We start from the raw sequence: 21246 nt of genomic DNA on the forward strand, positions 1-21246 counted from the left end.
CCATGATTAGAGCTATCTCACAGGCTATCTTTGCAAGAACCCAGCATGGGTCTATATCAGTGGTTATCCTCTAGGAGATTGAATGTTAAAATGGTTGGCTTCTTTCTTTGCTTATTGCCCAGTTTGAGATTTTTCTCCACTTATCCAAGTGTATTCCAGTCACATTCCAAAGCTATTGATATTATTTCAAGGGTTGTGCCCATGATTAGAGCTATCTCACAGGCTATCTTTGCAAGAACCCAGCATGGGTCTATATCAGTGGTTATCCTCTAGGAGATTGAATGTTAAAATGGTTGGCTTCTTTCTTTGCTTATTGCCCACAATTGTTCCTATAGACTATAACCCTGTTCAGGTAGACAAAAACCTTGATAGCCTTCTTCCATTTCAGTATTTTAAGTGTTTGATTCTTTGTTCCATTATGTAGTCTCTATTTCCAGAATGGAGATCCCATGTTCTTTTGCTCGTTTATAAGGGCTTTCATTCATGTTCCTCCACAGACAGTTTCTATATTATTTCATAAGAAGTTTGATTGTCTACTGTCTGGACTTTTATTGGATCTCACCTCATGTTTTATAGTCCATCTTTTACCATACAGTCCACCAAATTATCTTCATAATAAGATAAGATGTTTTTGTTAGTGTTATTATCTGTAATTATTTGGATTCCATAACATACTAAATTACATTACAGTTCATAATTATTCTTTGTAGTTTTCCTTATATACCAGTTGATTAAGCTTCCCTGGTATACATGTCCCTGATCTTCCCTATTTTTATTGTGATGTCTGCTAGATCTCCTTTATATATTTTCAGAAATGTTTTGCAGATATCTTTAAATCTTCTGTGCTGATCTTTTTGTCTCTTTTTGCTTTTGAGTACTTTCAAGTCTTACCTTCTACAGGCTTTCGATTTTACCTTAGTTTAATTTCAGGCAGAATTCTTTTGACATATTTCTGTTGTTGTTTTTTTTTGTCATTTGTTGTTCCTACCTTTCAATATTTCATGTTTCCTTTTGTTTGATGTTTTGTTTGCATTATGGGTTTGTCAAGGGATATTTTTCTTTCATTCCTCCCAGTTGGGGTTTTTGGTATTTTATATTCATTCTCTCCTTCCATGACTGACTTTGCCTTTTGGATTATTATCAAGTGTGACACTGCTCTTTTATTTCTTTTCATTATTAGTAGTGTTTTAAACTCTACTCCTTTTCTTCTCTTGTCCCTTTGTTGGGGCAGATTGCTCCAGTGGGTGGTACCTGTTTGTGCTTCTTCTTTTTTTACATATTAGATCTGCTCCTTTGGATCTCCTTGTACATTATTCATATCCTTTCATGTTTCAGATACTCTTGCTTGGACTGCAGTTTTTCTTATTTTGACACATTCTATCCATTGGATTGGTCTCTCAGTTCCTGTTTTCCAGTGGCTTTCTCTTCCAGGGGGATTCTTCTCGCATAGATCTCTTTACTACATCACTTAGCATCCAGTTACCTCTATTTGGTATCATGTGCCTTCTTTTCCAGCTAGGATTGTTGTTGATGCCTTTGACTGGGATTGGTCCCACAGTTTCCTGTATGTTCCTCCTCCCATCCTCTTATTTTCATGGGTGATTTCCCTCATCTCTACCATTCTGTATTATGTCCTTCTGATTGGACAGCTCAACCATGGTTTCCATGACTTCTCCAGCTCCAACTTTTACCTTCACTACCTTTACCTTTGCCTCGTACCCTTCTTTTTCCACTTTGTTTTCTGGTATGCTGTCCAGACATTCACATCGTTCATCTTCACACTTGGCCCTTATTCAGTCCTTGGCAGGGAGATTAAGTTTATACTTCAGGTAGCTTTCTTTTAACTTGTTCCATTTGCTCTTCTTAAGTGAGTGTTTATTGATGTAAATAGAAAATGTTCTGCAGTTAATCTATGTGTCAGAGATTTTGCAGATGGAACTCTTGTATCTTAGGTGACAGAGTTTCTTCCTTAATTGTTTGACCATGGGTCTTTGTTCTCATCGATCATTGGCTGTTTGGATTAACTTTTATGTATGGCCTATGCTCTTTGTTGTTCTGTTGCCCATATGGCTTCATACTGTGTTGCCCACTCCACCTGTTTATGCTTAGCCAGTTTTCCTCAATCCAAGATCTTTCTCCTTTTGCCCTCACCAATTGTGTTAAGCTTTTGATCTCCTTGGCTTACCTTCTTTTATTGTCTTCTTCCTGGATTTTGTTCTAGATGCCTTCTCATCAGATTCAACATCCTTACTTTTTCCCTGGTATCTTTGTCAACCAATTTCTATATTTGGGCATAAGGACTACACCTAATGTGTGTGTTCTTTTATCTATGCCACATCACAGTTTCTTTCTGATTGGGTTTTCATTTACCACCTGTGACCATTTTTCATACTTTGATGCAATTCTGACTGGGTAAGTTGCTATTTATATTTTTTTTTCAGGAAACCTTGCTTCATTATACAGTATTTAGATTCCATTTTGTGAGGAGTGGTGCCTGACCAGGTATTCTACAATTAAAATCTACACTGTGCAGCCATGTTGATTTGTGCTGTCTTCAGTGCTTTCGCAATGCTCACCAGTGAGATGAGGTGTTCTACAAGATCACTTGTAGGTGAATAACCTTGCAATGTTCTTTTTTTTTATAAATATGCCTGTTCTGGACCCATACCCTCACTGGACTGCATGAATAAAGCAGAAGGGGATAGCTGCCCATCCTCACCATGCCTTGATTGAATAAATTGGTTTGATCTGCTTTTCAAAATAGTGGTCATCCATTGTGCTGTCTCCAGTGATGATGTCCTTTTAGATTCTTCACTACATAATTCCTCCTGCTTTCTTCAATTGGACTGTGGGAGTCCTTACCCTACTCTTCAGTTCTAAGTAACTAGGGTGGCTGACCATGAAGGCACCCTCTTGAATGGGTTCTGCTAAAAGATTGCTATAACCATTCAATTGAGAGTAGTGCAGTTTTGTTCTGCTGATGTAGATGAAACATGGGCTCCAGAGAAGTTGAACCATTATAATGCTGCATGATGTGGCATCCTGATATTAGTTACACTGGAGTTTAGCCATCAAAAATGCAACTGACTCCTTTGATTGGGAGCTTTCATCCTACCACTGTATGGCTGTTGGAATACTGTGGCCTGGTGTTGTATTTATATTGAACCAATCAGCAATGTCCTTATACAGGTTTTGGGTTGCTATCTTCCTTCCATGATTTTTTCCATCAGTGTTACATAAGATTGTTCCAGTTCTATTGTTGATTATCCCTTGTTTTCTCTCCTTTTGGGAATGTTATGGCTATTTGGTAGGTTCCAGTGTGTTTCATGTTTGGGGTAGTTGATTGCATATGAGACGTTCTTTTGATACTGGATGTCAAATTCCCTGACCGCTAGGTCAGAGCTAATTCTTCTGAATCCTGAGAATTAGAGTTGTTCTCAATTCCTTGATTTTTGGGTTTGAGGTGAAAATGGTACAATCCTTATCCTACCCTTGTGCAGATGTTGGTATCCTGTGAGGGGAGGGGGGATTGGATGTAGGCAACTTAAGAAGTATGATCTGCCATACCTTAGTCATTTTACACGTGGGAGTGCATTCCTGCTTTACTTACTTTTCTCGTTGTGGGATTTAGTTACAATATCTTTCTCTGATTATGATCAAATTCTTACCATATTCCCTTTCACTTTGATGTGCTCCCCTCATTATGCACCCTGATACCTTGCACATACCAGCATGGGTGAATAGTATACTTGGCTTAGAAGTGGTGCAGTCCCTCTCCTGAGATCTGACTCTCATCTATGGAGATATCCTTTGGACACTTTGTGGGGATATGTCTTTTCTTTCCATTTATTGGGGGGAAGTACTGTTGTGGAAATTATAATTTTCTTATACTGAAAAGGTATTTTTGATAGGTACTTCCCTTCTCTCATGCTTCCTCCCCACACACTTCTGGTGCTTCCACTTTCTTCTGAACTATAAAGTGATAATTTGGTAGAGGCACATAGAGGGAGTCATTTGCATCACATGAGTTTACTGTGTTCCTATTGGTGAAAAGATGATGCATGATGATTTACATGAGACAAGGAATCACTTGATTCTAAAGGGGGGATCAGAAGGCTTGTGGTATGTGTAAATATAAATGAACAAAAAAAGCTACTCTTGTGAGAGGAGACAAGTACAGTTTAAATATAAGAAAATTATAACTTTTTTACACAGCTTCTGCAAATGTAGGTGGTTGTAAAATTATCCCCCTCATTGAAAGAGTTTTGCAAATATGGGAAAATAAGCAATTGTATGTAAATGGTATAAAAATAAAAAAAAACCTTTTGAATGTAAGCACAACATCTTAAAACTGTAAGACTTGCAATTCAGGATCCATTGATGAAAATGGAAACTATAGTTCTTTCTATTGGTTGAAAAACAAGTGGCACCATTTCTTACAAAATATGAAGTTGATTAACCAGTGGTTCCATGTCTAGGAATTGATCTAAATCTTGTATTAAATATTCTTGTTGAGCATATCATGAAGAAGAAATGCACAAAAGCAGTGACAGTGTCACTTACAAACTTTGATTTAGATGACAAAACATTATTGAAAGAGTACAGTAAATGGATTCAGTCTTACATCTGATAAATTATTAAGAGGCCTTAGAATGAAGAAGATTATTAGAGACAAAGGTATACAGTTTTGACTGGAAGTACAAGGATGTTGGTGAAAACAATATTGAAACTACAAGAGAAGTGTTTCTGCTGAGGTACAGAAATACAAGTAATCTTGAATGTTTTCTGTGTCAATTCATGTCAAGTAAGTCAAATAATGCTGTTAGTCATTTGAAGAAAGATATAAAAATACTGATAGAAGCTAGTATAAAAAAGACACCGAGTGTAACCAAATCATCTGGTATTTTATAAGCTGTATTTGGAATGTATGAAATTTACAGAGATCTTCACACATGGTTTTTACAGTTTAGCCTTTTGATTATTATTTTATCCAAGTCAATATGACAGACCAGCATATTTATTCTTACAAAAATTAAAGCAACAGTTTATAATTGATTAATTTAAAATTAATTGAAAGACTTTTAAAATTAAAGATGTACTATAATAGACATTTCATTGCTTATGAAAATTTACTTCATTATTCTGTTTAAGTTTGGATATTTGTTAGCTTCATACCAAATTAAATGTTTAACACGTTAAAGTTATTTGTAATGAACTAAGAAACATCATCTGATTAAAAGTTTTTAACATACATTTATATATATTTGTTATTAAACTGTTCATTAGTCCTTTCAATTCTCTGAAGGGAGCTGCAAAGTGCTTGAAAGTGATTTTATGAAACCAATGGGAACCCTACATTATTTTAAAACCTGAATGCATTTTTTTCAGACTTTATCTCTAAACATATCTTGTATACTGTATGAACTCAAACATTCTATGTATTATTCAAGGTATATTGGATCAATGTCCAAATGGTTCCAAACAAGTATAAAAGTAACAAACTTAATGAATGATAACAGATAAAGTATACATTATCATGCTGTTAATGAAGGAATGCAGAAATCATTATAAATTTTTTTAGATGCTTGCAATTGAAGATTGAAAATGATTGTGTGTAAGAAACATTTCATTAATAGATTAAAGCTTCTATTTAGTGCAATAAGGCTGGCAGTTGATCTCGTATTTTAGAGATGCATGTCATATTGAAATGACATTCTTTAATAATTGATAATGTTTTCCTATTATATAAAACTTTCTTAGTTTATGTTTAAGTTGTTTAATCTTGGCATTTTTAAAGCAAGTCCACATTACTCAACTTATCTTATTGAGTTGTCTCAGTCTGTTGATAAGCATACTCACTCTCTTTTTTAAAAAGAATCTGAGGCCAAAACACAGTAAAAGTGAATTTGGCAATTACACTAAAATTGATCACAGTAAAGTTGTCAAGTTTTTGTTAATTCCCTGTCTCACTAAAGATGGTACTCAATTTTACTTTGCAACGAGAAGCATCGTGTTTACTATTATTTCCATACCCTTTACAGTTGTGAGGAGAAATGACATGGAATAGATTTGAATTAGAAAGTTTATAATTTTTTTAACTCCAATTTTATTATGAAAGTATTTTTCTTTCTTAACTCAGTAACTGGTTTCTCTCTACAGAGACCATCTGCAGAGGAAATAGAACTAATCAAAAATCATGTCACAACCAAGCCAGATATTCCTCTTGATAAACCTGAACAGTAAGTACTTTGATTGATTAGATAAGCCAAGCCCTCTGGTGAATCATTTGAAACAAAGGCAGACAGCTCTCTTGATAGTCTTTAACAGCTGTTGAGTTAAGATAATTCAAACTTCCAGGTGGCTTAGTCACAGCCAAACCAGTTATTTTGTTTGATAAACCTGAAAAGAGGAAATAACTTGTGTGTTTAAAGATAATTCAAACTTCCTGGTGGCTGAGTAACAACAAAACTAAACATTTTTGTCTTTAAACCTGAACTGTAAGTAACTTGTGTATTTAAATAATCCAAGCCCTCTTGTGGTTAATTCACAATCAAACTAGAAACTTCTATGGTTACAAATGAACAGTAAGTAACTTGTTTATTTAGATAACTCCAGCTTCATGATTGCTCAGTAATAAACGTGATAGCTTATAACACTCAAATTCACGGTTTGATATTTTTCATTATCCACAGTAGAGGTATTCCATGTACAGGTGTGTACTTGACCAAACAAAGATAATATGTCTATAAGAGCATTGGTTCACTGCATAGTTAATGTACAAGTATGTACATGTAGGATCTCATTGTGATGTTAGTTAAATTTTAAATGTTTAGTATCAAACATCAACAAGAATTATGTATCTACGTTCAACCAATCACAACTTGTCCTATACGTTAAATCTTGATGTACTGTCTAATTTTCAAGTTATAGTATAAATCTTATTATATAATGTATTAAGTTCAACATACTGAAAGTAATGCATTGGATGATATAGTGAATATTTTTTTTGAGTTTTTCCTCTTTTGTGTAATAATGTGGGTAAGTAGCACATAATCTTTTTATTATTTTGTATAAATGATTTAATAGTATAAATTTCACTAACTCTTTCTTTTTTTAACCTATGTCAACTCTAATATCAGAATATTGTTTTTGTAAAAGCTGTATGAATCTTAACACATGAACAAATATTTTTCTTTCTAAACTCTTATTTGTGTTTCAGATACTGCAAAAAGTAAAACTTATGGTTACATAACTTAAAAGTTGTTAATGTTTTGTTAGTAATCATTCTTTTAAGTGATTAAAAGATTCTAATGTTAATTCACTTTTAAAACCACGTTGAGAAGATTGAGGTGTAAGCAGTTTTTCTGAAGTAATTAAAAGATTTTAACATTGATCTGTTTTTACAAGCTGTGCAAAGAGAGTTGAGGTGTTCATGTGTTTTCAGATTTTATCTTTGATTAAAATTTAAATTAACACTGTACATACAGTTACATTTTGAATACCATACTAATGTGAAATATAATTTCTGAAGTAGAAAAATTACATTGAAAAAAGGAGCCAAGTTTCTACTGAACTTACATGTAAACACTTGTATAATAAGTAGTTTCTTACCTTACAAGTACAGTAAAAAATGTCATATTTCCTTATTTTCAGATTCCTTTATGAGTTAGCTCAAATTCCTGTATATGCTGATAGGGTGGCTTGCATTATGTTTCAGGCTACATTTGCAGAATCCATTGGATCAATTGAAAATAAGCTGAACAACCTGAAGATGACATGCACTGTGAGTGTGAATCTCTCTCTTTTTGTTGTTTTTAACACTTGACCAACCTTTTCATGGATTATGATATCACTGTGAATACTAATCTTTGTCTTGAAACTTTATTTACCTTCTGGATTATGTTATTCCCTGTAAATGTGAATTTTGTTTTAACACTTGATGTACCTTTTCCTGCAATTGTGAATCTTAGTCCTACCACTTGACTCACCTTCTTCATGATGATGATATACCCTTTGAGAGTGAATCTTGTCTTAACAACTGACTTACCTTTCCCTGTATGTATGTCCTGTTCTTGTAAGTATGAATGTCAAGTACTTAGAATATATTATGTAAGTTTATATATAGGTGTGTTGGGCTAAGGCCTCTTAGGCCTAAAAATTCAGTTGACAAGCTCAAATATTTTTTTTCTGTTTCTGTCACCACACTGTCCATGTAATTAAGTTACCATACTTGTACTTCAAAAATCATCTGCTCCTTTTTTTATTTCTAGGAATCATCTGCCTTCTGTTAAAGTCCACTTAGGCTAGTTCAATTACTTTAAAAAAACCTTAGATGAAACTATTTATCTTCTTTTTTCTTACAGAATTGTTGATCTCACTCTAATATATCAGCTGGTCTTTCACTCCCACAACAATTAACTTGGCATTTAACCAAATTTCTCCTTCCTGTCACTTTACTCTCTTTTGCTATTTTTTTTATCTGCTTGCTGCTATATATATCACTTAAGCCTTCTAGAAATCTCTGTATCCTTGACATTAATAAATTGTGTGTGATATGCAATAACCTTGTCATCAGTGAATTATAAACATGCACACATGTGATTCTTACTGAGTAATACAACCAAACTTTTTATGACTATTGCCTTTAAAATAATTGTTTTTAATTCCTTTATCATAAAAAATAAAGTAATGAAATATTCACTCACAAAATAAACAAGTTAAAAATACCTACACTAAACAGTCTTTTATATCTGTCCAACTTTCTTCAAGATGATATATTGTGTCATCTTGTTTTAACACTTAACTTGCACTTTCCCATGTGAGGATATGTTCATTGAAGGTGAATATATGTCACAACTCTTGACTTGCTTTTTTTCTGGATGATAACATGCCTGTAGGTGTAAGTTTTTGTCTTAACAACTGACAAAATTTCTACAAGATGATGTACTTTGCTAGTGTAAACCTGTCTTAACACTTAACCCAACTTCATGCAGATTGTAATTTCTTCAATATTTACCCCTACTTTATACTAAATGATGTACATTTTCAAGTTCAAACCAAATGTTAATTCTTATTTCTTTTCCTCTATGTAGTGTGCATTAAGCTAAAAAATTGTTGATTTAAGATGTCTTCTGAACATATTATTGGGTTGAGGAATAATTCGTGAGCGTTTTTTCAAGTTAAAAAAATATATTCATAAATGAAACGCTTTCGCAAAATATTTCATGTCATTTGGTAGATAATTTTTTGCTCTAATAGATGGTGTGTTTGATTTTCATATGTCTTTAATTTTTGCTTTCATTTTCAGCTCATTAAATGGAATGTCAAGTGGACAAAATCGAGCATTTTCGACACCATCTGCTTTTCGCATTTAATTTCTTGCAATTTCGTTTACAACAATGCATACTATATACCTAGGTATTACATGAAATAAAGTATCATAATAAATGTTTTGGGTGTAATGTGTTCATGCATTGAAGTATTGTATAGTCTTGCATGTAATGCTTGAATGAAGTTATTTAAAAACGCTCACGAATTATTCCTCAACCTAATAATTATATGAACTATTAGTAAACTTCTTTTAATGACCTCGATTTCATAACACAGCTAAAGTTTGATATTCTCTTGAAATAGTCAACATTTTTCATATCTAGCAATTTAATGATTATATGATTATAGCTTAAATTTTATTTTTCTGTTAAACTACATTTACAAATTGATTGGCTAAAAGCTGAGGTAACTTTACTCAGTGGTGAAATTTTCAAAAAAAGTAGGGGTACTCAACTGGGTGAAGTGGACCCATTTTTGAAAAAGACAAAACAAATCTACGTGTAAACATAAAAAATGACAAAGCAGCTCAAATAAGTACCAGTACTGCCTTGAAAAATAAGTTTCAGCACTCAATATTGGTGAGTGCTGGCAGAATTTCTCCCATGACTTTACTTAAGTCTTAAACTTAGATGATGAAGTAAGACCAAATGTATAATTTTCTTTTTTTTTAATAACTTTTGCAATTTTTTTTGTAGAAGTCATTTTTCAGGAGTGTTGTCATTTTTGTATTATACAACAGAAGCAGCTGAATCAGTCACAAATTTCTGGGAAGGAACAGTTTGAGGCTATTCTATTGTAAACCAAACCACTGAATCCTCATCCAGACATTGTGTTCATTTTTAATGTATAAAGTTGCACCAGATAAGAAATTGGAACAGAATTTATTACTGGAGAAATGGTAATGAAGCTCAGAGCTGAAGCTGGTGTAACTTTATTTGGAGTGAAATTCTTTAAAAAAAAAGAAGGAAAAAGTAAAGAATGAAATAAACCTCTTTTTGAGAACAAAAACAAATGTAAAGTGTCATGTAGCTGTCAACCTGATGAAAAAAACCTTGTTCAGGACACTGCTTTATGCTATATAAATAATTCTAGGTGGTAATTATGCAACAAAGGAAGAGGTGCTAAAAACATGAAATTGCATTTAATAATAAATGGTGTTAAATAGGGATGACAAGCACAGTATGAAAAGTTTTTATTTCCACTCTGAATTATATCATCAGTTGGGTACCCTTGCTGTTAGTGGTGTTTTCTGCTCTGAAACAAAGAACATACCAGGTTGAGACCACTTAGTAAAATTACTAAGATTTGAAACAAAACTGTGACATGTAAAACTCCATTAGTTATGCCTGTCACATTTGGCCAGTGTGATTTTCTGTTATTTAGAAGATTTAGTATTCTGTATTAAATATTTCTAATGCTATAAATAATTAAAATACATATTGAAATATTTAAATTCAATACTTTAAGTTACTTTACAGAAGTACATATAAGCTTCTATTTTATAAAGCATCTTTCTTCCTCTTTCCAGTTGCTGATCACTAGTCCTCGAATTAAACAAGTTTTTTCCATAATACTTACCTTGGGGAATTACATGAATGGAGGTGAGTTTTTAAAGTGAAAAATACAAGAATATTTAAAAATGCAATTTTATTTGTCTAATACTTCCTTGAAAGAAATGTTTAACAATTCAGTTTAGATTATACTGTGAAATAAAAATATTAATTCAAAGCATATACTATTAAAGCAAAGTTACAACAGTTATAACATTATTTAACACAATAACTTAGTTACCCTCTTTTAGTTCCTTAGTTGTGTTCATACTATGTGGAAAATAATTGTTTCATTGTTGTCAGGTTGCTGGCAGAAAATTAAAATACAAGTAACAATGCCAGCCAGTTGAAAACAAATTTAATTTTTATTAACAAGCTGTTACTAATACCTTTCCATAAAAGTGATGAAACTATTTTTGTTGATATAAATAACATATATTAAAACAGTGGTATCATGTTTTGTAAAAGAGGTGCATTAAAATAATTTATATATATTTTCTGTATTATTCATATAGGAAACAGAGCACGTGGCCAAGCAGATGGATTTGGGATGGAAATACTTTCAAAATTAAGAGATGTTAAAAGTAAGGTATGAAATTTAAAATTTAAATGTTATTTTTTGAAAAAAGTAGTTGTTTACTATGATTCAACATAGTAAACACATCGAACCAAAATTAAAATGAATTATACCTAATTAAAATGATAGAATAGCCATATTAAACATACTTATTGTGTATTACATTAATAAATAGTCTAAGAACTATTATTTAACAACATTTGATGAATTTTGCCTGAAGTTGAGAAAATTATTCTCATGCGTTATTAAAGATAACAGATCATTCAAACAAAATGGAGCTTAATATTAATAACCTTAACAGCATTATTATTTTATAGTACTGCATAGTTTTCATTGTAAAAGACTCCATTGTAAGTCTTTCATGTCTGAAGCACATTGCTCCTCCATGTTGTTTTCAATTATCTGGCTATTATACGAGGAGAATGGTTTTTCATGAACTTTTTCAACAGTCCAATTGCACAGAAATCTATAGTTTCTGGCAACTTGACCTGTATATTCTCATGGAATAGACAGAATGCCCATTTCATACTTCAGATGCTTGAGATATGCAGCAGCTGATCAGATATATTGTGAAAGCAACTAGTGTACACATTACTTGTGTAACTTTTCCAGATGTAGATCCTTTTCATTATTTTGTGTACTGTGGTAGGGGTCACCTAAATGGCTTTTGCTTCTGATTTTAACAGCTTATCACAGCTGAGGTACATCTTAGTTCAGGGATCTTCTGGATTGGTATGAGATTGGTATGGTATATTTATAATTAAATATAAGGGAAATTCTCATTCTGGAAATTCTAATTCCCATATCTGAACATGTTCTTATGAATATTTGCGGTGCCTTCACACTACCTTTTAAATGCAAAAAAGTATTTTTGAGACTTGTTATTCTACTGTGACTTTATATTGGCTGTAGTTTTCTCATAACTTACAATTTTGAATATTTAAAAATAATTTTAATGTAATATACTCAACCTTTTAGATGCAAAATGAATAAGAAATACCCAAGTAGTTGATACTATGTCCTTCTCTCTAGGACAACTCCATGACCCTTCTCCATTATATAGTCCGTGTATATGTCCACAAATATCAAAAGGTAATGTAATATATATATATATTGTTGAATATAGTAACATTGCATAATGTTATATATTATGTGTCTTGTGTGATAGTTTTAGAACTGATAACCTTAATAGAAATATTGAAAACAATTGGTTTTCTGTAATATTGTATTTCCTGAATGTCTATTGCACAGAAAACACACTAGAACAACAGGATTAAGCACTTTGAAAATATGAGAGTTATGTAGTTGTTAGTGATGTATTGCCTTCACTTAACAAAAAACATTTTATGGTTTTTTCTGTGCTGTATGTGAGGTCTGTCAACTGACTGACCTCTTAACCATCATAAAAAAGTAGGAACTAAATATAAGTTATGTTTTTTCATGCTAGAATGACTACATATTACAACATAAAAATACAAATGTTTAGTCTACGTAGCTTAAGTCTCATACCATTTATACATTCGTTATTTTTTATGATATTGACTTTCTACTTGTATCTAGTAAACATTACATAACTTGCACTGACATAATTCACATGCACTCATGTTACTATTTCCAACAACTTAAAACTAACCCAGTCTTGGCTGTGTTTTAGTGGACTAGGATTTTGTATTGTACAGCAACATTTAAATTATTTTACATTATATATGTATATAAATTATTACTATTTATAAATAAGTTATGAAACTTATTTTTCTTAAAATATAGAATAATAAATAAAAAAATAAAGCAAACAGTTATTTCTTCAAGTTACAATTTTTGCTAAACCTTTTAAAATTTCACACATGGAGGACATCAAACAATTTTTTTAAGGTTTTATATATACAACTAAATAATAAAAATCATAAATAATTATACTGATAACACAGAATTCGACTAATTTATTAAGCTTAGTAACTAAGCTGTATTTAGGTTTAAAAAAAGTATGAAATTTCAAGCAGAGTAGAGCCACAACCTACTTTCTTGAAATCTTTTTTTTGAAAGAATTCTGTTAGCTTTTTCACAGATTACAATGTCTGAGGAAACCATTAGAGGGACATTCTAAACTGTGATCCATTATTTTCATGTCATATACTGTAGGAAGGGTATATAAGGGACCATTTCTAAAATTGGAAAGAGGTGAAGAGGGCCACTGTGTTTGATTCAGTACATAAGCCATATCTCAGCAAAATAAAAAGATACAAGGTTCTTATTTTATATTCTAGCTTGTCAACATTGATGAGTTCCTAATTCCTACAAAACTCTGGATTTAGTAATTTGACAACATAAATATCTAATTTTAACCAGTGCTGCATTCAGTGTACCCTATGACTCATTGAAATCTACATTTAGGTGTGTTCCTTTGATATTTACTTTTAAATTAAGAAATTAATTCATATATAATATTAAAGTTTAAATTATAATATAGAATGTGATTCCAAACTTATAAACATAAATTCATAAAATTTTGAATGTAAATGAACAAACATGATGACATGAACTTCAAACCCATTCTGAAAGGGCTAATTCTAAAGAAGATATTTTAAAAAATGCTTATTATTCTAAAAAGGATAAAACAGTACTACTATTATTTTGAATTTGCTTTATGGTAGTTACAAGTTCAGCTAAGGTGAATGAATAGATACAGTTGAGAGAAGTGAAAATAACAGATGAAATATGAAGTTTTAGTAAAAAACAAAAGAATGCTTGATATTTATTTGAGAGACTTTATTATTATGCTAATGAAATTTAATAATTTTCAGATGAAGAAAAGTATAAAATTTTAATTATGTGAAAGTCACTTTTCACTCAGAGCAATTAACACTTTGATTCCATGTATTCATGGACAAAATTTTTGTTTTTTTTGTCCACCAAAGACTTGTATTTTTTACTAAAAGCTTAAACATTCATGAATATATACAAAACATTTTATAAGTTATAGTATAGAATCTATGATCACTTTGGAGTTATATGATTGGTGTAATGCACTGAGGCAATAGCTAAAGGATTAAATAAATAAAAAAGCATTTATTGTACTAGTTCTGTTAGTATACAAATTAGGCTTAAATAGCATTAACAACCAGGAGCTAAGAAAATGAGGTCACTGGTATGCAATATATTTGTTTTTCATGTATATACTGTACTTATTAAAATATACAAAAATTAGAAACTTATTGGGTTAAATAAGATTGAATTAGGTAAGATAATGAAAAAATATTTCATGAGGTATGGTCACAAGCCACTTCTGTAATGTCTTATAATACTATAATGTGAGACGTGCTTTTGCAAGGTGACTTACAACTTGGCAGGATTATTAGTTAGGCATGGTTCATAGGGCAATAAAACAATAAGTATAAACAGATGTATACTTTCATAAGCATTAAGTTATACAGGATAAACAAGGTTAAACAGCTGATGTTTCATAATACAATTTGCACTCATTTGAGAAAGAAAAAGTAATTTACATTTATTTATTTTTTATAGTAGTTACAAGATCAATCAAATAAATGTTTTGAGTAAGGGTAGAAAAAATAATGGGTAAAGTATAGAGTGTTACTGGAAAAATACATTTGATATTTATTTATTTATGAGATTTTAGAGATTATACAAGTGAAATTTGACAGTTTTTAGATGAAGAAAAGAATTCTAAATCTTAACAAGAAAATCAATTTGAACTCAGAGCAGTCAACACTCTTGATTTCAAATGTTCATGGACAAATTTTTAGCAAGAATATTTAATTAAACCATCACATCTTTTGTTTAAAAAGACTTGTAATGTTTATTGAAAATTGCGAAATTTAGTAAAGATATTTTAAACATTAAAAGTTATAGTGCAGAAATTATGATTGTTACTTTAGGGTTACAAGGTTGGTCATATTGTCTGAGCCTGTAGCATGAAGGTTAACAGAATGTTTAGAGTGTAAACTTTTTTTTACTTGTTTTTAATGTGGAAACATAATTTTATCTTTAACTTATGAAATATAACCTCAAAATAATACTCTTTCATCTAGATACCTGTATAAAATTGTCATAACTTCTGCCTGTAATAGGCATGCCATATAGTTGTGACACATAACCCTAACAAATTAATCTTTAGATATCAAGGTAGGCTGTTATCGCCTCTACTTTTCGTTGTTGTTGTCACTGGATTTATTCATAAATATGTTAAGTATAACCTTCAGAGTTTAATGTTTAAATTAGACACCAGATTCCATTGTCATAGCCTCTACTTGTATTTCACATAGTATTTTCTAAACTTGTGAAATGTAGCCCTGGAAGTATTATCTTTGGAGCATTTACCTGTGGAAATTATCATAACCTTCAGTTTTACTTGGTATTAGAACAACATTTACCATAAATGTGCAAAATATAGCCTCAACAGAATATAGCGTAGATCAGATACCAACCCAGATTCTCGAGTTCTCCAAGCATATTTGTTGTGGGAACAAGATTTTATCATAAACTTCTGAAACATAGCCCTAATACAGTAATTGTTTGAGCAAATACCACCCTAGATTGTCACTAGTATTTGCTTTTACTTAATCTGAGAACAGGATTTCACCTTAAACTTCTGTTGTTTGTTTTGTTTTTTGGAATTTCTCAAAGCTACTCGAGGGCTATCTGTGCTAGCCATCCCTAATTTTGCAGTGTAAGACTAGAGGGAAGGCAGCTAGTCATCACCACCCACTGCCACTAAACTTCTGAAATATAGTTCTCAGAGTGTAATCTCTGGAGTATACACAAAGTCATACTGTATAATATATACTTTTTACTTGTTGAAATAGGATTTCATCACAAACTTTTGAAACATAGCCTTAACAGGGTAATCTGTAGAGCAGGTAATATCCAAACTTGTCATAACCTTTGCTTGTTTTATGTATGTAAACAGGATTTCATCATAGATGTAAAAAATAAACCTATCTGTACAACAAACACTAGTTCCACATCGTTGTAGCCTGTATTTATACTTACTGTAGAAAAATAATTTTATTACAAACATGTCAAACATATCCCTAACACACTAATTTTTGGAGCAAATACAATTCCTGATTGTCGTAATTTCTATTTGCACTTGGCGACAGAAAAGGATTTTGTCATAAACTTATAGGAGTGTAGTCTTTAAAATAGTAATCAGGCCAGAAAATAAAATCATAAAATCTTTTTGTTATTTGCATGGAAACTGTATTTCATCATAAACTTGTAAAAGATAAATGTAAGAATGTAATTGTTAGAACTGATAACTACCCATGTATCTCAGAAAGGCTAATATGGGTATTAACACTTTTACTGGTAAGCAGAGGACAACGTTTTGACCTACATTTTTATTTCAAGTGGATTCCCCATCATCAAGAAGTGATAACTACCCAGATTGTCATAGCTTCTACTTAAACTTGTTGGAACAACATTTCATGACAAACTGTGAAACATAGCCGTAATGTAATATGTTGAGTATATACTGTCACAGATTGTCATAACTTCAGTTTATTCTTCATGTGCAATCAGAATTTCATTATAAACATGAAAAATGCTTGGAGTCTTATATGAGAAGATAACAGGCTACATTGTCACAGCCACTTGGTGTGGAAAAAGAATTTTATTATAAGTTTGTAAAAAGTATTCCCAACAACATAATCTTTAGAGCATATACCATCCCAAATTTTCATAATATCTACATCTACTAAATGTGGGAACAGGATTTCATCATAAACTTGTAGGAGTATAATTATGATAGTTAGCGACCAGCCTCAGTTGCCATTCCCCTTGTACTTGGTCTGGAAATAGGATTTCAACTTAAACTTGTGAAAACAATTCTAAGAGTGTAATATTTAGATCAGTTATCAGCTTAAATTGTCATATCCTTTATTCATAGATGTTTTGAGAATGGGATTTCATTATAGGCTTCTGAAATGGCCATAACAGTGTACCTTTTACTGAAGATACTAACCTAGATGATTGTAATGCTTACTTAGGATTGTTTTACATGGTGTTCCAACACTCTCTTAGTGAGAGACAAATCTTTGCAGTTTAAAATCACAGGTGGGTCATGAATTCCAAAAAATTATTATGGTTGTGATTAACTAAGGTATTGATAATTGCCTATTTTTCTTTTGGGACTTGGAGATTTCAGTTAAGAGTTTGAAGCAAAATAAAAATTATTAATAAGCTGTCCATACTTTATTTGATAGATTGTTTAAGCAGAGTATTTGTGATGAAACTTACTTGAATGGATGGCAACTGCCTGTTGTAGAAACACAAGTATAGAAGATGATGTTTCAAAAATCTTCCATCTTTTGTCTTCAGGTCAGTGGGTGTAAGGTGTCTTCAGTTTTTGTAGTATTCTGGTAGGTTGTGGAGAGAATGTTAAGATTAATTGGTTTATCCTTGTTTTTTACTGGTATAGAGACTTCCTGTAGAGTCAACCAATAGTAGCCAAAGGCTACTTACCTCTAATCTGGAAACTGTGAAGTGAAAGGTTTGTTGTGTTGAAGTAAAAGGATTCTTTTTTTTTGTCTTCTAAAATTTGTTTGTGTGATAATTCTAGTTGTTTCCCAGTGTATGCTGTATTCACTTGGCATTATGTATTCTGTAATAGCTGAATTTTGATTTGTTTTATAGGTTTGTACTGTTTATTATGCTTTTCATAAGCCTTTTGGCATTGATAAGCAGAAAACAACGTTTTGACCTACATTTTTATTTCAATGGGTTCCTCATCATTAAGAAGTGATTTCAATAAATGTCATATTGCAAATGTTTTCTGCTCTCTTGTTTAGGCATTGGATTATATCCCAAAAGGCAGATGATTTTTGAAACTTTGTTCTCTATACTTGTGTTTATACAATAGGCATTTACCACCTATTCAACTAAATGTTATCTGTACTTTCTTTACTTTTCCTGCTCCCAGATGGAATCACCAGAGGCCTGTCTGCTCTAAATCAAATCAATGTATACTTACATTGTATGTGTGGCTGTGCAAGTATGTCAACATGCACTTACTTTATGCATATAGTTGTGCAAGTCTGACTATATGTACTTTATGTATTAGTTTTTGCAAATCTGTCAGCATGCATCCTTATGTTGTATTTGTGAAAATCTGACAGTGTGTTTTTGTACATTGTGTGTAGCAGTGTTAGTCTGACAACAAACATATTTTATGTGTAAGTAGTTTTGAAACCTAAAAGTACATGTGTAGTCTTGAAATACTTCAACAAATCTGTCAGTTTGCTGTTTCTGAACATGATAAAGAAATGGGAATTAATTTGGAGGTGTAGAAAGTATTATTCTTGCAGTTTTATTAATCTGGAGACAGATTGATTATTTAAAACTTTGATAAATCACTCTTCATTTTATGTGATAATTAAAGTATAAGAATGACAGACTGCTACCTATTTATCAGGCTATACTTTAATTAATAAATATTTAATAGAAACTTTGTAGTATTTGAAAATTATATACTCTTCAAAAAAAGAAATGCAAAAGGGATATTTTTGTTATTTTAAAGAGAAATATATGTAATAACGTTACAAGCTCAGTGTATGTGATGTTACACGTGTTAAGGCACTGATTGTCAGACAAAAATGACAATAAAAGTTGTGCACTTTGAAAACGGGGGAAAACATCGGATTTTTCGCCAAAACACATTCATGTCCAATAAATTTGTTTGAGAGATCTGCATGTTCTGCAAGTGCAACATGTGCAAAATCCCTATAAAAGTTAGGGGTTTCCATAGCTCAGTGTTAAGCCACTGACATGCAATACAGTTACGCCAAGACTGACTGAAGCACAACGCAACAACTCCATTGGTTACTTGGAAGCAGGCGAATCTCGATCAGATGTTGCCAGAGCTGTGATTGTCCACCCAAGCACCATCACAAGGCTATGGAATCGTCACCAACAACATGGATCAACTTGTGACCGTCCATGATCTGGCAGACCTCGTGTGACCACGCCCGCACAAGATCACTACATCCAGTTACGTCACCTTCGGGATAAGACCTCCACTGCGACGTCTACTGCCTCAACCATACCAGGGCTGTGTAGGATTTCCAATCAGACCGTACACAACCGTCGACGAGATTCTTAGGCCCCATGTGCAAACCATCATGGTGAACGTCAACAACGTTTTTCAACATGACAATGCCTGTCCTCACATAGCTCGACTCACCACTGTCTTCTTGAGACACCACAACATCAACATTCTTCTCTGGCCCTCCAGATCACCAGATTTAAACCCCATCGAACATCTTTGAGACAAGTTGGACCGACATCTGTGACGGCGACAACCTCAACCACAGACTCTACCTCAGCTTTTAGCAACTTTGCAGGCTGAGTGGACAGCCATTCCACAGGATGTGATTTGTCATCTCATCGCTTCCATGGGCAGGAGATGCCAAGCAGTTATTGATGCTCATGGGGGACATACTCGTTATTGATGTTGAGTGACATTAAACTTCAACTAGTGAACGTGGACTTCGCCTTTGCAGACTTTGGATGTTCAGCAGTGAATGTGTAAAGTTTCACACATGTCATACAGAACTACCTGGAATAAACTTGTTAACAATATGTCTCAAATTTTGCCTTTTGTGTTTCTTTTTTTGAAGAGTATATTTTTCATCTTCCATAAGAATTATGTGATCATTTCAGGGCCTCAGTAATTTTTTAAAACTTTTCTCTAAATAAAATAATTGCTTAAGTATTCCTTTGGTTAAATTCAAAAATTTTATTCTCTAGATTTATAAATTGTATTTTTATAATTTGGGACTTTTGTTTGATAACACATTTAATATTACAGTTAATATTTTCTAATAATTTTGTGTGTTTAGGATGTAGGAGCTGACAAAGCCACATTTCCTCTTCCTGAACCCAGTGATGTTGAAAGGGCTGGAAATGTCAACTTTGAGGACTTGTCATCAGATATTCAGAAATTGAAAACCCAGATATCAAGTTGGTTATAATAATATTTGGATTAATTGTAATAAACCAGTTAAAATTCATGCCTTTTAGCCAAATTGTATAGTCAACATTACAGCTGAATTCTTGACTTGATTGCTTTTAAATTTTGCTACTGTAAAATTGTTCAGTAATATATGCATAAAGCAGAAGTTAGCTGCTAGTAAGTGTTTAAAGTTATATGAAAAAGAAGAATTGGCTGGTCATTTTCCAAATGCTTTTGTGACTAGAATTGTTTGCTTGAACCCAAAAATACAAGCTCAATGAATTTATTCAGGACTTCAGTGCTTACAGAACCTTTTCATTGTTGAAAATATCTGAGGTGTTTTTTTTGTGTTGATTTTCTTTTCCCAAGGATTTATGGTTTATGACTTTATAAAAATTATTTGATGACACAATAATTAGTAATGCATTTCCCAAGAAAATCTATATACACAGTAACAAAAATCAGAATGCCAGTAATGAACTTGTTTATTTAAAGTAAATTAAGTAATAGGTTGAACAAGTACTAAGTCTCTTTCATTGTTATTTAAAGAAGGATGACATTTTGAGCAAATACTCTTTGTCAGATCTGATGAAGAGTGCTAACTCAAAACATCATCCTTTTTTAAATAAAAATATAAAAAAGACTTAGTGATATTTCAACCAATTATTTAGTTTTCATCACCTACATGGTTTTAACTATATTTGTCTATTTACAGTATCTAGCTGAACTTATTGAGAATCAGTCTATAAACAACAAGAACACAGACTGTCTTTATCTTTTTGATGATTACTTGAAGTTCATAGAACCTACATAAAAGA

At 32.0% G+C, this 21246-nt stretch overlaps 1 protein-coding gene across 10 annotated transcripts in view; it reads left to right on the plus strand.

Annotated features, from left to right (window-relative positions):
* The window catches only part of LOC143230676 (uncharacterized), an 88741-nt gene that overhangs the window by 60581 nt on the left and 6914 nt on the right, over nt 1–21246 (plus strand). For 6 of the 10 annotated variants that reach the window (XM_076464630.1, XM_076464633.1, XM_076464635.1 and 3 more), the window contains 6 exons: nt 6160–6239; nt 7654–7783; nt 10859–10931; nt 11396–11469; nt 12490–12549; nt 20316–20436. In XM_076464630.1, coding sequence (XP_076320745.1) covers nt 6160–6239; nt 7654–7783; nt 10859–10931; nt 11396–11469; nt 12490–12549; nt 20316–20436 — 538 coding nt within the window. Of the gene's footprint in view, nt 1–6159; nt 6240–7653; nt 7784–10858; nt 10932–11395; nt 11470–12489; nt 12550–17681; nt 17797–20315; nt 20437–21246 lie in introns of those variants that run through there. The other 4 variants (XR_013016591.1, XR_013016592.1, XM_076464638.1 and 1 more) reach the window with 4 other exon arrangements.

This window comes from Tachypleus tridentatus, chromosome 10 (genome assembly GCF_004210375.1).
Source record: "Tachypleus tridentatus isolate NWPU-2018 chromosome 10, ASM421037v1, whole genome shotgun sequence".
Lineage (NCBI taxonomy): Eukaryota > Metazoa > Arthropoda > Merostomata > Xiphosura > Limulidae > Tachypleus > Tachypleus tridentatus.